The sequence below is a fragment of the Rhinatrema bivittatum genome, chromosome 11, assembly GCF_901001135.1.
Source record: "Rhinatrema bivittatum chromosome 11, aRhiBiv1.1, whole genome shotgun sequence".
Classification (NCBI taxonomy): Eukaryota; Metazoa; Chordata; class Amphibia; order Gymnophiona; family Rhinatrematidae; genus Rhinatrema; species Rhinatrema bivittatum.
This window is the reverse complement of record NC_042625.1, coordinates 88,150,576-88,167,165: the sequence shown is the minus strand read 5'-3', so window position 1 is coordinate 88,167,165 and position 16,590 is coordinate 88,150,576. Positions and strand designations below refer to the sequence as shown.

General features: G+C 45.4%; 1 protein-coding gene across 1 annotated transcript in view; it reads right to left on the bottom strand.

Moving 5' to 3' along the window:
• Positions 1-4,821: 4,821 nt before the first annotated feature.
• SLC9A1 (solute carrier family 9 member A1) overlaps positions 4,822-16,590 on the bottom strand; it is a 73,281-nt gene continuing 61,512 nt past the window's right edge. Inside the window, exons 5-12 of the mRNA XM_029619871.1 lie at positions 16,007-16,209; positions 12,752-12,841; positions 12,285-12,355; positions 11,232-11,405; positions 10,749-10,863; positions 10,209-10,310; positions 9,087-9,159; positions 4,822-8,616 (exon numbers count right to left, since the gene is read on the bottom strand). Coding sequence (XP_029475731.1) covers positions 8,297-8,616; positions 9,087-9,159; positions 10,209-10,310; positions 10,749-10,863; positions 11,232-11,405; positions 12,285-12,355; positions 12,752-12,841; positions 16,007-16,209 — 1,148 coding nt within the window. The 3' untranslated portion in view covers positions 4,822-8,296. The remainder of the gene's footprint in view (positions 8,617-9,086; positions 9,160-10,208; positions 10,311-10,748; positions 10,864-11,231; positions 11,406-12,284; positions 12,356-12,751; positions 12,842-16,006; positions 16,210-16,590) is intronic.

Here is a 16,590-nt window from a genome sequence, read left to right as displayed (position 1 = left end):
CTGTATCGCGTGGGAATGACCAATAGGACTATCAACATGAATTTGCATGTTGCGGGCGCTATTAGTCTCGGGGGGGGGGGGGGGGGGGGGGGGGGGGGGGGGGGGGTTGGACGCGTGTCCAACCCCCCTTACCGAATAAGGGGTAAAGCTAGCACATCGAAAACGCGCATCCAAATGCAGGTTAACAGTGCGCTCCACCAGAGCACTGCACTGTATCGGCCTGAATGACTGCAATTCTCCAATAACTCAAGCCTTCTGGATAAAGCATTTCTATCCTTGATAGTTGCCTCATCGAACCCATGAATTTGCTGAATGCCTCCTTCCAGCTTTATGACCGAGGACTTTAAAGATTGCACAGATTCCTCGTGAGTTTGCATTTGAGTCTAGAGAGTTGGTAAGCAAAACCCTCTTACAGTTGCAAGATTTAATGGCAACTGACAACCCAGAGATAAGATCCTACCGTGTATCTAATGTTACCACCGCAGGTTTAATCGGAGAGAAATTGAGCTCACCCAGTGTTATAGGGGCTTCATCAGGAGGAGAGGACATCAGGGGACCCCCCACGGTTCAAAAAAAAAAGCAAAAAGCAGGGGAGTCTTTCCCTCGTTACGATGATGGCAAAAACGCTGCCTCCTGCAGTGTCAAAACGCGGACATCACCAGCCAGCACCATCTGCAACCCACCCGAAGCCAAATCTGAGCCATTGGCAGTCTAGTACTGGGGGAGGGGGGAGAGAAAGGGCTGAGGGGAAACCTGCCTCGCTCCCCAACGGGGGTCAGCTCCCAAGGCCATGAAGCTAGTAATCAGCGACTGCTGCACAAAGAGAGAAAGCCCCTCACTTTGCCCTTAGCTTTAGGTGGCATAACTGATAGAGGAAGATCGGCACCAGGCAAAGGGTTTTAGGAGCAACTCTCAAACGTGGCTCCCTTTCAGGAAGCCATCTTGCCCCCTCTGAATATTCTTATGGCAAATATTTTTAAGAACAAAATTACTGGGCATAGGGCTGTATGGGAGAATAGCAAATGTGGATTTAGCAAAGAGAAATCACGCCTTGCTAAGCTAGTTGGCACATGTACTGAATCCCCTACTACGAATGTCACTGCAGCAAAAGTAGTAAATAGGTTAAGAATCATTTGGTCAAGATGAGAGAAGGGACTATAATGGCTTTGAATTAGTCCTCCATGAGCACAGCTGGAGTAGTACATGCACTTCTGGTTGCCCTAATCTCAAAATAATATAGCAAAACTAGAAAAGGCTCGGAGAACTCCCTCTTCTGAGGAAAGGCGAAACCAATTCAAACTTCAGTTTGGAGAACAGGCAACAGCTGGATAAAAGAGGTTTATAAAATCATGAGAGGTAGGGAACATGTAAATAACTTCTCTCTTAACCTTTTCAAACAAGACCAGGACTAGGGGACATTGCATGAAATGAGGGTATAGCAGATTTAAAACAAATTTAAGCAGCAATTTTTCAGTAAATGGTGGGATGTGGGCAAGGTTTATAGTATTGCTGGATTAAAAAACAAAAAGATTTGGTCAAGTTTCTAGAGGACAGGTCCAGAACAAGGTGGTAGCGAGGTAGAGTTGAGGCATCGCATGTGGGGAAACCAGGGACCATCTCCATTCAGATATGCTGGATCCTTTGTAAGGACCCGGAATGGCCACTACAGGGGAGACTGCACTGGCCTTGGACCATGCTCTGTGCCAGCACGCTGCTGCTTCTCTTACTAAGCAGATACACGCATGCTTTGTAAGGACCCGGAATGGCCACTACAGGGGAGACTGCACTGGCCTTGGACCATGCTCTGTGCCAGCACGCTGCTGCTTCTCTTACTAAGCAGATACACGCATGCTTTGTTAGGACCCGGAATGGCCACTACGGGGGAGACTGCACTGGCCTTGGACCATGCTCTGTGCCAGCACGCTGCTGCTTCTCTTACTAAGCAGATACACGCATGCTTTGTAAGGACCCGGAATGGCCACTACAGGGGAGACTGCACTGGCCTTGGACCATGCTCTGTGCCAGCACGCTGCTGCTTCTCTTACTAAGCAGATACACGCATGCTTTGTTAGGACCCGGAATGGCCCCTGCTGCAGAGACTGCACTGGCCTTGGACCATGCTGCTGCTTCTCTTACTAAGCAGATACACGCATGCTTTGTTAGGACCCGGAATGGCCACTACGGGGGAGACTGCACTGGCCTTGGACCATGCTCTGTGCCAGCACGCTGCTGCTTCTCTTACTAAGCAGATACACGCATGCTTTGTAAGGACCCGGAATGGCCACTACGGGGGAGACTGCACTGGCCTTGGACCATGCTGCTGCTTCTCTTACTAAGCAGATACACGCATGCTTTGTAAGGACCCGGAATGGCCACTACGGGGGAGACTGCACTGGCCTTGGACCATGCTCTGTGCCAGCACACTGCTGCTGCTTCTCTTACTAAGCAGATACACGCATGCTTTGTAAGGACCCGGAATGGCCACTACGGGGGAGACTGCACTGGCCTTGGACCATGCTCTGTGCCAGCACGCTGCTGCTGCTTCTCTTACTAAGCAGATACACGCATGCTTTAGAAATAGCAAGTGCTGCTGCTTTGGAAGCCAAGAAAAGATGCCTCCCTTTGATGGAGCTGTACTGCCCTCCTGTGGCAAGACGGTGCTTCTGCTATGGTTTCAGTCCTGAAAGAGAGGCCGGTGGCCTAACCACCATATTCTGCTGCAGCAGTTTGCCATAGACCAGGCTTTTTAATCACACTGAGACGAAAGCTCCAGTGCAGAGTTTATACAGAATAACCAGTGGTAAGACATCCTCACCACACTTCTGCTATTGATCCTTGCTGGTGTTTTAGCTCCCCATTAGCTGCAGCAGTAATGAAGTGCAGGGCATGCACCAGAGAACCTGTCACCATGCTGACCTAGCATCCTCCCCCATGGTGGTAGAGCTGGTGCTTATCAAGCATATTGTCCAGCAGCTGCAGTTGTTCCATGAGGGTTGCACTTCAAACAGCCCTTCCTGCCTATAAACTTACCTTCTCTTTTTTGGCAAAGCTTTGAAATGAGAAACTTTGATTCTCTTTACTTTCTTCCTTCCACTCCTACAAGGGCCACACAGCTGTGGTTTTCAGGAAATCCATTATAAAGGGTATGAGAGAGGGTGAGAGATTTAAGAATTTGGCAGCCCTAGGTGGAGACCCATGCCTGTACCCTTTGAAGCTGACACAGCTCATGACCCTAATGCAAGTCGGCATAGTTTATGCCTTCAACATTTGGCACCCTAGACCATTGCCTATGCCTAGATCCTAGCCTCTGATAGATTTAGAGACCGTGGAAACAGTGCATGCAAACGTATTATGAATATCCTGAAAGCAGGGATGGGTTGTGGCTCCAGGAGCAGACTTAGCCACCCCTATATCTCATACTAACTATTCATTCCCTCTGGGTTCAGACTAACTCACCTTACCCGGGTTACTCTCCTAGAACTGGCTGCTGCCATGGCACATCCCATGCTCTTCTCTACCTTGTCATGACTTTACATTTGATCCAGGTTAGAGTTTGGGTGGAGGTGTGCGAGCACTTAGTATTCATAGTAACCTTCTCTGCACCCTTTAAGAGGTGGGGGGGGGGAAGGGTCTGATTTTACAATTTTTTTTTTTTTTTTTTTAAACACACACTACTCTTCTCTTGCAAGTTTTTGCCACAGCCTGGTCACCACTTTCTCATCCCTTCTCCCCTCCATCTTGTGCTTTAACTCATTTCTTGTCTTCCTGCTGCATTGTTAATCCAATACAAAACCCTCAGTCAGTCACAATTTTTTTTTTTTTTTTTTTTTACTTTCTACCATCGCTCATCTTCCTCTTGATGCAGACTATCCACCCCTCACCCATTATCTATATATAAAAAAAAGTCTGGCCTAGTGCTTTTTGGATGTTTTGAGTACCTACATTTTGACATTTCACTTCCAAATCTTTTAGTGCCTCATGAAGCAGGGAAAGTAAACATAGGACAAGGAGCTCTGAATTTCCTGAATGAGGCGACACCACCCCTCAACCTGTGTTGTAAGGATGCTAAAGGAGGGGACAAGCTGGAAAGCAGCGTGGGTAAAAACTGTGCTGAAACTCAGCACACACTCTCACTGCAGTAAGCTAATGCATTGGGAGTTAAAATGCACCTCACAGGCTGACCGCACATTGTAACTGGTGGGGGGAGGCCCAAGTGATGTGCCCAACACTCAGGTTTTGAGCAAATTAAAGCTTTACGAACTAAAAAATGCTTTTAGTACAGAAAGCCGTCAGCAACCCTATTTATGTGCAGAAAACCTGCTGTGTGTAATCAAAGGAACTTGTGCTTCTGCCCAGACTGACAACAGAACTGAAAACTTTACGCCACCTCTGAGAAGGAGTAAGATTGCCTGCATTACAGTTACCCTCAACTGCAGAGACAGGTGCCGGCTTAATAGCCAACACCTTCGTAGACATGGGATTTCCACGTAAGGGCACCAACCAGAATGCAGTTTTAGTGCTCAAAAACTTGCTGCATCCGGCACATTTATGCACAAACATGTATGTAGAATTGTGGGTAAAACTGTGCACACCTTATCGCTCTGAGCCCACTGTCCGTGCTGCTGTGCTTTAGCTGGAGTATAGAAGGGACAACAGTACATGACCTGATATGGCAACTCCAAAAGATTAAAGAGGACAATTTTGCATCAGTGTTTTGGCAAAATCTGTTACCCATGTTACATATCCAGTTCTACGTTGCACCTTCCTCCCAATCAGTCCTATACAGGCTGCTTCCCGGTACAAAAAAATTCACACAATGACTAAAATGTAATTATAATTTATTTGAATATTTATGAACAAGATTATTCTCTCCCTTTTCATTATTGTACAGATGCTTTTACACGTCATTGCTTAGGATTCTTGGTATATATTACACACTCTTTCCAAGAGATTGCACATGGCCACATTTTCCCCTAAATACAGAGCTATTGCTACTTCAGGATGGAGCTGTGACCTCATGGCTATAGTGCCTACAGGCTTAGGGCTTCAGGCTTGCTTGGACACTCCTGCCCCCTCTGGAGGGATGGAGGTCGGGGGCTAGCTCACGCCATGATCACTACCGCTACTGTACCATTGCTGGACACTGAAATTCCCTCCTCCCAACAGGTTGCTTTGAAGGGTTCACACCTGTTGCACAGGGAAGGAGTAGAGAAGTAAGTAGGTGGGGTGGGGACAGTGTCAAACATCTAATTATCTAAGTAGTAACAAGAGGAGAGAGACACCAACTTAAAAGCAGGAATTTGGGAAGGGGACAAGGCACCACTGAAATACTGATTGTCCCCAATGAAGACTGTGCCAAGCTCTTCTAATCCACTTTCTTTACTTTCTACATTTAACACAGTGCCTAATAATCTTCCCTTCTCAGACACAAGGACAGACACTGTCTCCAAGATGGATAGCCATGCTGGTTTATTCAAGGCCTGCATCGTATACGATAGTTGTGCATGTAGGCATAGATTACATTTGGTAAAACATTTTATAATTGGCTTTCATCTATCAGCATCTAACACCATAGACACATAGGTAGAGCCCCTACTGCAACGAACAATGAAAGTACAGTTATGGTAATAAAATTATCCCTCAACGCACCATTAAGTGTCAGTTCATACCTTAACCAACCATGCAGTGTTCTTTAGTCTTCTCACACCCTACTCCTGCTGTGTTATACCCAGCTAGGTATATTTTTATTGAGCTATAGTTAGGAAAACAGAAGTGAAAGCAGGCAGTGTGGCTTCTCAGGATAACAGAAGATTCTGACTAGAGGCAGGAACAGAACTCTGATGTTTGCATATTGCTCTAGACTTTAAATCTTTATTGCTTCCCCCTGCCCTCTAAATGTGCTTTCCAGCCAGGCATTACATTTATAACCATGAAGATCTAGTCTAACTTTGAAAATCCTCAACACCAAGACCCAATTCCATGTCACATGTTGTACCTGCTTAAGGATCCGGCAGTGGGATCAATGGCCTCTTGCCAGAAGCCCCAAGCATTCATAAGCAAACCATTCTTCTTGATCAGATTTAGCCATATGGGGGAGTTGAGCTATTTTTACAACACACATACAGATAAGAATCATACAGTAGCACTTGCCTGTAGGAGGAGCACAGGCAAAGCTAAAGGCACATACTAACGCAAATGTCTGCACAAGGAATGAGATTCAAGAGGGGCTGAGAGGTTTGATTGACTTCTTAATTTGCCTGGTACACCATGAGGTAGTCACATGTCACTACTGCCTTTCAAGTTTTATACAATGGTCTTAAAAAGGAAGGGATAGCAAACCTTTTCAGCACAGGGTAGACATTACGCAATGCTCGGCCTTACCTGGACACTTTAATAACTGGGAGAATGGGAAGCAAATTTCTTTCCACACACTGCTGTGCTACCAAAATATCTCCACCTTGGCTAGGGTGACAGACAACAGCTTTAACCTTCCTCCCCTTCAATAGTGCAGATGCACACGTAAAAGAGAAGCTTCCCCCCAAGGACACTTCAGTAAGACCTGCACATTATGAAAAAGGATTTCTTCTGCACAATTACACGCAACACATACTGTGTCTCAGAAGGCCCAGGCTGTATCACTCCGGTCCACGTCACAGAAAGGCTCCAGGTTCTTTCCGAGCTCAAGGGAACTGCTCACAGAGGCAACAGAAGAAGGTTTCAGCTCTAAGACACCGGCTGATCTGGGAGGGAAGTCCCTCCCATCCACAGAAGCAAGCAGCAGAGATCCATAGGGAACTAGATCTTCCTGGCAACTCAGTGAGAGGACCACCAACTGCTTGCAAACAGCTGGCACTGAAGCTATCACAAAGCTTGGGGGGCAGGCAAGGGAGGCGTCATCTTGAAAACTGATCAGCTGAAAACCAGTTTTAATTGTGAGGCAAGTCAGGACAATTAAGAACCTAAATGTATTTTGGCAAGGAGAAATATTCATTCATTTTTAACTATAAAGGAATAAAATTGCACTAAGGAACATAACACATGGAGGTTTCCATACAAGTCTGAGCAAATGGTGCCAGATAAGATTGCTCCAGAACAGTATAAATCTGTGGCCATCTTCTGCAAAGTATTTAGCAAAAACCTTTTCTAAAAGAAAGGCGAGAATAATTAAGCATTCCCCTGCCCCTTCATCTGGAGGTTTCCCTGCTCCTTCAGTCTGAGTGATCCTTCAAAGGGCTCTTCGTCCACATTTGACTGCCAGGAAGCAGTAAGGTTACAGCTTTCCATTAAAAAAAAAAATGGATCATGCAATTCTGTCCCATGACAGGACGTGCACAAGAAATTTGCTTACATAGACAGATCAAGAGGCCCCACCCCAAGGCAACAGCAACTCATCTAAGAAAATAGATGCCACGTTAAAAAAAAAATAGTATTTACAATATTGATTACTCTTTGGTTATAAAATTTAAAAAAATCCAAAGGAAAATAAAGGCGCTTAGTTTAGGCTACAGAGAAGCAACATCCAGGAGTGGAATGCATTAATCTGTTATGGCAAAGACCTTCCTAGAAAGCGGCTTGTGAGATTTCTCCCCATTGCAAACACTAGGGAAGGATCAAAGTATTTTTTTTTCTAACACGAGGACAGCAGGATAGGAAATTTGCCCTGAGCCAAGCCACTGCTCTGAGATTATACAGGCTGTGCAAGTCTAGCAATGGTGAAGGACGTGGTCCTGAACAGCAGTCTTGGGAAACTGGGAAACCGTGTCAGGTGATGCATCACAGAGTCAAGGAGGAACAAATCGGATGTTCATTGTCAAAGCAGCTTTACCAGAAAAAACTTATTTCCTCCATCAGAAGCAAAGTCTCACTTTCTGTAGGGCCTGCGTCGGAAAGTGTTATTGGTTTACTTCTATAAAGTTTATAGGTAGGTTATTCCAGAGAGGCAACAGAAATTAAAGTTATGGGTCACAAAAGCACCTTTGTTGCATTATTACCCCCCCGTCTGGCCACCATGCTGCTTCCCCTGTGAGAGCTGGCTGCTGGCAGTCACCAGTCAGGCAACCAAAGCGTTCAGAGGGGCTGGGACCTGGAAGGTTGCCTGAATGTACGTACAGGGGATTTCAGAGCAGAATCCACCCAGTGTCCACAGGCTGTAAATAAAGAGTGGTCGGCATCTCCAGCACAGGCAAGGGTTTCCTAGATTAATGTTTCCAAGTCACAGACGATGTTCGCATTTCATACTGCAGCAAGAGCCGCAGGAGGGCAGTCCCATGCCAGCTCTGGATGCGGCAACCTGTGGCTAATGCCCTTTGGGTATAAAAGGCTTCTCCTCGTCCTCTGGCCTGGGTCCAGGGTCACTCAGGCATCGCAGTAAACGGTTACTAGGGCTGTCCCCTGTGCCAGGCGTGAAGACATCGTCTGTACCTGGAGTGGAAGGCTCCTTCACCTTCATCATGAGTCCTTCCTCCTCCTCCTCATCCTCCTCTTCTATGGACTGCCCCTTGCCTTTCATCTCCTCGTCCACGATATCAACAGATTCCGGGGACTGCGGCGAGGCAGGGTCAATGGTAATGATGGGAAGGTTCTCAGAGTCTGATTTAGGCTCGTACGCCAATGGGTCTAGAGATGGGAAGTAAGAAAACAGATGCAAACTTTCCATAATTCTTAAGGTCCCTTCCTCAGGCAAGGAAGTTACTTCTACACATCAAGAATTATATTTGGTGGCCCAACAGTACTCCCTACTCAAGGCTCAGTCACTCACTGGGATGAGCGTTACACATGGGGCTGACGGAGGTGGTCAGTGTTGCTCTGTGACCTATCAGTCAGCACCGTTGATCCTCAGGCATGCAATCTACCCGAGGACCATCTGTGCTGACCTGCAGGCTTGAGCCCTGGGATGAGGGGCAAGACTCGTGCTCCCAGAGCATGATTCTCCGTAAGCATTAAGAGTACAGGGCTGCAGCTTTAGAAAGCTTCCCCTTTTGCTCCACCATCACAGGAGCCAAAAGCAGACACTTCAGAGTATATGGAAGAACTGAAAAAAAAAAATAAAAGCCCACAGGAAGAAAATAAAGGGTGGCTATGTTTACCTGAACCAACACGTGCTCTGGACATCGTGGGAGAGTCAACCTTATGCACTGGGACAGAGAGGTAATTATTCATCTGAAACGGTAAAACCCAAAGCAGCCAAAGTCAGAACTCTAGAATTTATTTTTTTGTTTAAATATTCCACCTTTCATGACACTTCAAAGTGGATTACGTTCAGATACTGTCCCCAGAGGGCTCACAATCTAAGTTAGTACCTGAGGCAATGGAGGGCAAATTGACTTGACCAACGTCACAAGGAGTCGGGGGGGGGGGGGGGCGGATTTGAATCCTGGCTTCTCATCCTATGGCTTTAATCGTCAGCAGAAAAAGGGAGGGGACATTGCCCCTGTATAGGTCCCTGGTGAGACCTCACTTGTACAGTTCTGGAGACTGCACTTTGAAAAGCTTATAAACAGGATGGAGTCGGTCAAGAGGGAGGCTATTAACATGGTCAGTGGTCATTCTAAAGCATATGGGGATAGACGAAGATCTAAACATGTACACCCTGGAGGAAAGGAGGGTTAGGGGAAATATGATAGACATTCAAAGATCTCAAAGGTTTCCATGCATAGGCAGCCAGCCTCTCAATGGAAAAGAGGATCTAGAACGAGGGTGAGAGGAGGAGTAATCTTAGGAAATATTTCTTTAGGGAGAGGGTAGTGGATGCATGGAACGGCCTCCCAGTGGAAGTTGTGCAGACAAGCAGTATCTGTATTCAAGAAAGCATGGGAGATCAGAGTGAAGGGAATGAAAGCTAAATTAGTTGGGAGGATGGGCAGACCAGATAGTGTTTCTAAGCACTAGGTCTCTAGAATCTGTTCATTCTGTAGCAATAATTAGCAGTGCCAGCGAGGAACAGTCCAGAGATGGGATGTTATAAGACACAAAATAGAGATTCTAGAGGTAGGGATTGCAGTTTCAGTCAAGCCTCCAGGTGCATCAGTGACTTCTTCCAGTCTCCAGGATTCTTACTGTAATGTGCAAGTGGATAAACCCACTTGGGGCAGCCCCTTGCCAATCCCTGGAATCGCTCTCTCCATCTTGCATGCAAGCTCACCGCTCCCTTGAAGTGCTATGCGGACACCTTCCCTCCCCCCAGCTTCAGCCAGTTCCCTTATTCTCACTTTTTGCTCGAGCTGGTGAACTTTCTGCCTTCGAAGCAGCATCTGGTTCCAGGCCTCCTCATACGGGTCAGCCACCAGCGTGTGCCGGTTGTACGATCGTAACTAGGAAGGCAAGAAAAAAAAATAAATAAAGGCAATCAGCAAGAAACCTCCCCTCTAAAATCCTGCCACATCTCATGACCCCCCCCCAAAAAAGAAGCAAACATAAGATGAATTCCACACTGATGAAACTATAACCTAACTCCAAGGCTTTGAGGTTAGCTGCTTTCAAAACAAAATGTTAAAGCCTTTGCTAATGTGCAGGAAAAGGACTCAAGTTAAGTCTGCTTGCAATAGGTGTGAACAGCAAGGCGGCTCAGAGGCCGACATTAACTGCAAACAAGGCTTGCATTGCACAAGGTTTTCATTTTACGCCTCCTTGCCCCCTGGAGTACAACTTGAATGAAACCGCAGCTTCTAGATATAGTTTCTTTCAGAAAAGAGAAAGCAGTGCAGTCACACCTGCTTATGCCAGAATACAGAAGACTTCAGAATCCTTACCCGTTGTCGGGTTTTCTGCAGGTTGGTGCGTAGGATTTTGCGGATTTCTTCCTCTTTATCCTTGGACAGGGTAGGGATAATGCGCTCTGCAATCTTGGGCTTTGGTTGGATGTTCCTGTTGACAAATCAATTCAGTTTATTGCTGTCTGCATGTTTCGCCAAAATGTGCAGAGTACTTACCTAAAACCTAGTGAACGGTAGAGTTACAAGAACTATACCCCCTCCCCCCCAAAAACAAACCAACCACACTTGCCTTATTCTATTCTTGCTGAAGCCTGGTCTTAAGGAGCTCGGTCTTCACCACAGCCACAAGGTGCAGAGTGCAAGACTTTAGGCCTTCCTTCAGAAAGTTAACTTTTCCTTACCCTGCCCCCTGTCCTGGATCCTCTGTTCCGTTTGCCCACCCCCCTGTCCTGGAGCACCTCTGCCACCATCTCCTTCCCCCTCCCAGAAGTGGCCGTGTCCACAATCCCATTTTCTTACTGCATAGAAACCGTGGAAACCGCTGTGGGGATCCTGCCCATCCCTCCACTCTCCACGAGTTCGATGGCCTGCTTCATCTCCATCTTGTGGTAGAAGGCGATGAGCTGGGGCTCGTTGGAACGCTCGCCAGCTATCAGACACCTCTTCACATACTTCTTGTTGAAGCGGTTGAGCCTGTGCGGGATCAGGGAAAGGGCAGCTGTCAAGGACCAGCACACAGAGCTTCACAGTAATTCATATGCTGCGTGCATTTGGTTTCCATGCCATCTGTGCAACTTCCCCAATGAGACAAGCTGCTCATACATTGATCTTTCAGAGCCCCGTGCTTTGCCACTAAAGATAGTGGAAAAGGGGTGTGCACCATATTTTAAGAGTACAAACCTGATTTATTGGCTAGTGTAAGACATAGGAGTGGATGTGATCAAGGCTTACACAGCATTATTTCCATGTCCTATAGCCCAAGGTTAGAACTTGATATTGAATAAGTCATTAGTTGAACACACCCCCCATAGAGTGAAAAATTACAAGTCACTTGATTTCAGTGGTGATTAGACAGGCATTGTGCATCACTGATGTACAGTTGCAGGATAAAGAGGGTGGACTTAAAATGCAGAAGAGCCTGCTTGTGCATCAGGAAAATCCGCTGTGATTTACTTGCCTGATGCTCCAGCACTGTCCTACACGTCAGACACAAAGTTTATCAGTTTAAAGAAGGACCATCACGAGATGCCTTTAGCATACTCTGGAAGCCAGTGCTTTGGCATCCAGGAGGAATGTTATGACTGTCAGAGCATGAGTGGATACATCAGTTTTCCAAAGTTTAGGATTGTGTTCCTAAGCTTTTGCACAAAGCCTTCATATCAATGGATAAGTTATAATGACTAAGTAGAAGCACGGTTATATAAATAAAAGAAGTTGCTTTAAGTTTGGCCCTCCTCCCTGTACACAGTATCCTATGCAAAATAGTTTGGTTCTAGAGTAACAAATAAGCATTCCAAGAATATTAGGGTCATGAGGTTTAATTAAGTTTATTAACCTAGGACATGCACTCACTTGTCCTTCCAATGGTGATGGCCATAGTGACCACAGATATCCTCAATACCAGTCAGAAGGTGATCCAGAAACTGAAGGCAGCAAACAAACAAAAACAGTAGGTTTCTAAACACAGGTCACTGTATGCCTTTCAAAGCATTAAAAAAAAAACAACCACCCCAAAATGCATCACTAGCAGATAGAAAAATTAGCCTATTCCAAGATGTTATATCACAAGGAAGCAAGAATTTGTGCTGCTCCGTGAATGGCCACTAGAGGTCAGCAGAGCCAAGCATGCTAGTACTCCCCTGGTCACATCCGGGTCAGGAAAGCCATCCAAGTGACATGTCCAGTCTTTTTTCTTCTCCATGCCTTAACGGTACACGGGGAAAACAAATAGGAAAAACAGGGCGTAGAGGAGGGTGGTGAACGAGAGAAGCCGAAGTGCTACTACTGACAACATGAAGAAAGATGGACAAAAATTCTACCTGTGTGTGAATCTCCTCATTGATCGATCGCTTTGTCTCTTGTTTCTTCTTCACAGCCAGTAGTTCAACCAATGGCCGAATGGTCATACCCTGTGGGAAAGGCGCAGTCAGCTTCTTACATCAGTAACTGTATAACCCAAGGTGGAGGAGATCATGGCCCATATTTTGCCTTGAATTACAGTATTTTTAACCCATCATCCTCCACTTGTCCTCCCTGGGCTTCCAGCTTAATTGGATCCAGCCTTTGCCAAGTCTCTGATAACATAAGCTTTAATCTGGTGTTTGTCCCCTATTTTTGAAAATCAAACATGGAATTTCCAAACAATTCCCCTAAGAGCAGTCACAAATGTACGTCTCATGCAAGCTACTTAAACCACCACAAGTTCTCGTTGTCATGACCTATTAACAAGCAGTGTAAGTCACTGCCAGTGTCGAGTGTTATGAGAAAGATTCATCTGACCAGTGGTGTTTTATCCCCCTTTGCTACTGTTCACACCATTCCTCATCTCATGCAAGAGACCATTTCTCCATCACTGCACTTCCTTACACATCAGACATGGACATTGTGCTTGCCAAGTCTGTTACCAGTAAAAAAAAAAAACAAAAAAACCAAACACACCCCCCGCAAAGTTCTTGTGTAATGAGCCTTTGGTCTCTAGATAAGGGAACCCAAGCTGTGTGGGATTTATGGCTCTTGTCCAAATGGTCGAGTGCCAGTTTTTCCACAGCTCAGATGTACCAATATTTCAGTCACTCACAGTTTCCTCTCTGTGACCAGGAGATGGGAAATAAGCTTTCACTAGGAAAATCCTGATCACGAGGCTAACCCAAAAGCAGAATTGCCAGGTCCCTGGGCTAACGTGGAGTAGCTGCCTTGTGGTTGTTTGGAGCAGTGGGCTGGGAAGCAGGGAAGATGGGGTTCAAAGCCAGCCTCGCACAGGAGGCTCCTCCTGATTTTGGGCACCTTCCATTGCCTCTGGTACAAACTTAGACTATAAGCCATCCGGGTACAGGGAAATAGCCGCTGCACCTGAATGTAAAGTACTTTCCTTTTCAGAGATGAGCTCAAGGTTAACAGCCAAAAGCCAAATCAATATTACTTTAATGCAGCACGTCTAACATTTTTGCCACTAAATCTGCCACGGTCTGCATAACGCAAAGAGGAAGCAGCCTTGTGAAACCTTTAGAATCTATGCTGGGTCAGATACGGACTGTACAAGACTCATTGTGCCACCCCTCTACCAGCACAGTCATGACAACAGCTGTCCTAGGCCAGCGGCCAGAGACCATGGCTTTCTTTGGAACCCAATACATGAGCATTTGGATCAAGTGCATGATGGCAGAGACTCCCTCTGTTCCAGGATGTGTGAACATCACGTCTGCAACAAACCAGGCTTTTAAGAAACTCCCACAAACCGACCCTGGGCTAAGGCAGCACACAGGCCTGCCAGAGCCCCTTAGGAAGGCTGAACTCTGCCAACATCCGGCTTCCATCCCACATTAAGGAAACACCTTGTACTGCCTTCAGTCTACCTCCCCTGCCTTGCCACTTACCCCACAGTGGAGTCTGTCTCCCTTGCTCTGCCCGAAGTATTCCATTTGTTTATTGCTTCCTTTATCCCATGAGAAGTGGGTAGTTTTCCCAATGTGTGCTCTAACCCATCCCATAATCAAGCGGCCAGCACTTTGTACACGGCAAGTGATCCAAAACACTGCTATGGGACTGATAACAAGCAGTAAGTACAGGGGCTGAAATATCCTTACACAGCTTCATTTGTTCCTTATTGTTTCACGTGCACAATTCAAAATTGACCCCCCCCCCCCAAAAACAAACCTTAATATAGGTCCATCTAGTTTTTCCAAAAATTCAAGATACGTCACCACCTGGGTGCTGAAATCCAAATGTAAAGTTAAATCTGTTTTACAGGCATGAGTAGCTGAAACCAGTTATATTGCCTTTTCCTCTGCTATCCATCTTCATGGGTCTCACTATCAAAATTTGCTTGGAGAATATCTGATTTTTTAGAAAACTAGTAAAGAATTTAATTTTGTACCTTCTATATCTATCTGTTTAGTATAGATTTTGCGCTCTCTTAGAGAACGGTGTTATAGAAGTTTTGCAGAATGTCGTGAGTGTTCATGTATTTTAGACTGAATAATTTTCACCTGTGTGTTGTATTCATGTTTCTTTGTTGTTCCCTCCTTTGCACACATTATGGCAAGGCAGGCTATAAAAACTGCATAAATACTGAATCCATGCAGCGTTGCCAACAGGTCAATATAATGCAGCTGGCAGTTAAAGAGCAATATTCCCTCAGGGTCAGGCACTTCAGAGATAAAATGAAATGTACAGCCTTTGAAGGTTCTCCTTGCCACTGCTTTAGATCCCAGCAGTGAACTTGCAGTACATGGGGAGGGAAACTCAATGGATATTTCTGCAGGTAAAGCAGGGCCTTACTCTCAGAAATGGCTGGTTGTAAACTGCCTGCCCATTATGCAGGTAAACTTGCAGCCACATGTCCCGCATGTGCAAGAACTTAACCGGACTGAGCTGTGGTACAGGGATTTGGACTAATGAAGAAATACTTGCATTTTCAAAACAAAAAACCCCCCAAAAACATGCATATATGTCTCCAAAGCTTTACGCACACAAATTAGCCAGTGTAGTTGTATGCATGTAGTTTTGGTGGGATAATTTTCAGAGCAAATATTCATGCTCAAGTGGCATCATTTATTGGCTTATTTGCTGACTTTGTGCTGGATGTTACAAAATTACTCCCTTAAAAGATTAACAGCCAGAATGATCTTTTTAGGAGCCTACTTAAAAACTAGAATCCAACATCTTTATCCTGGTGGACGCCTCTAATTATATTAATTGTTTTTATGTATTGATTTATTCTTCTTCTTTGTATTATTTTGTAATGTATCTTGAGCTTTTTGGAAAGGTGTACTTAAATTTAAGTAAACAAACCTGCAAAATGTTTTGAAAAAAAGGTTAATTCAAAGGCCTCTGGATGGAATCCAAGTGGTACAATGCATCACTGAGTCCTACTCAGTTAAAGTACTGGATGTTAAAAAAAAAAAAAAAAAATACAAAAAACCCAAAGACATGGGACAATTCTGACAATCCCTGTTTCAGGTGAAATTTGTCAATGTTATCTGAACTGCCATCATGAATTCTGACATCTGGCTGCCCCTCCCATCAAACCTAGGCAGTTGGCACAATGACATGGGTATGGAGGTGGCAGCACCTACCTGCACAAATACAGTGAAGAATATGACCGTGATGATGGCTGTGAGGAACATGTTTCTCATAGGGAAGTGCTCTTTTTCCAGAAGGTAACCTAGAGAGAAAGCAATGGCCCCTCTCAGGCCACCATAAGCAATGATGAACTGATCCTTGGCTGTCAGTTTCACGATACGGAATTTGTTCATAAACCAGGTGAGCCCCAGGACCCCTACAGAGGGAGGGGAAGGAAAGAGGTAAGATTGAGAACTCATCCCAACAATCACACAGATCCTGCTCATGTACAGTACATTCTGAAAGTATTTACAGCCCTCACGTTTTCCACATTTTGTTACATTAAGGCCTTATTCAAGGCTATTAATGCATGTTTTTCGCTCAATCTACACACAATACCCCCAATTAATGGCAAAGCAAAATCAGGTCTGTAGAAATTCACTAGGACAGAATGGAGATGCCATTAACTCGATCTGTGACTTGAATCAAAAAATAAAGATGCATGTCTCGTTTATTAGACCAGATGAAAGTCATCTTTTTGGTTCTGCTACAGATGTTGGGCTCTGACATATGACTGATATCACAGAACTCCCACTTC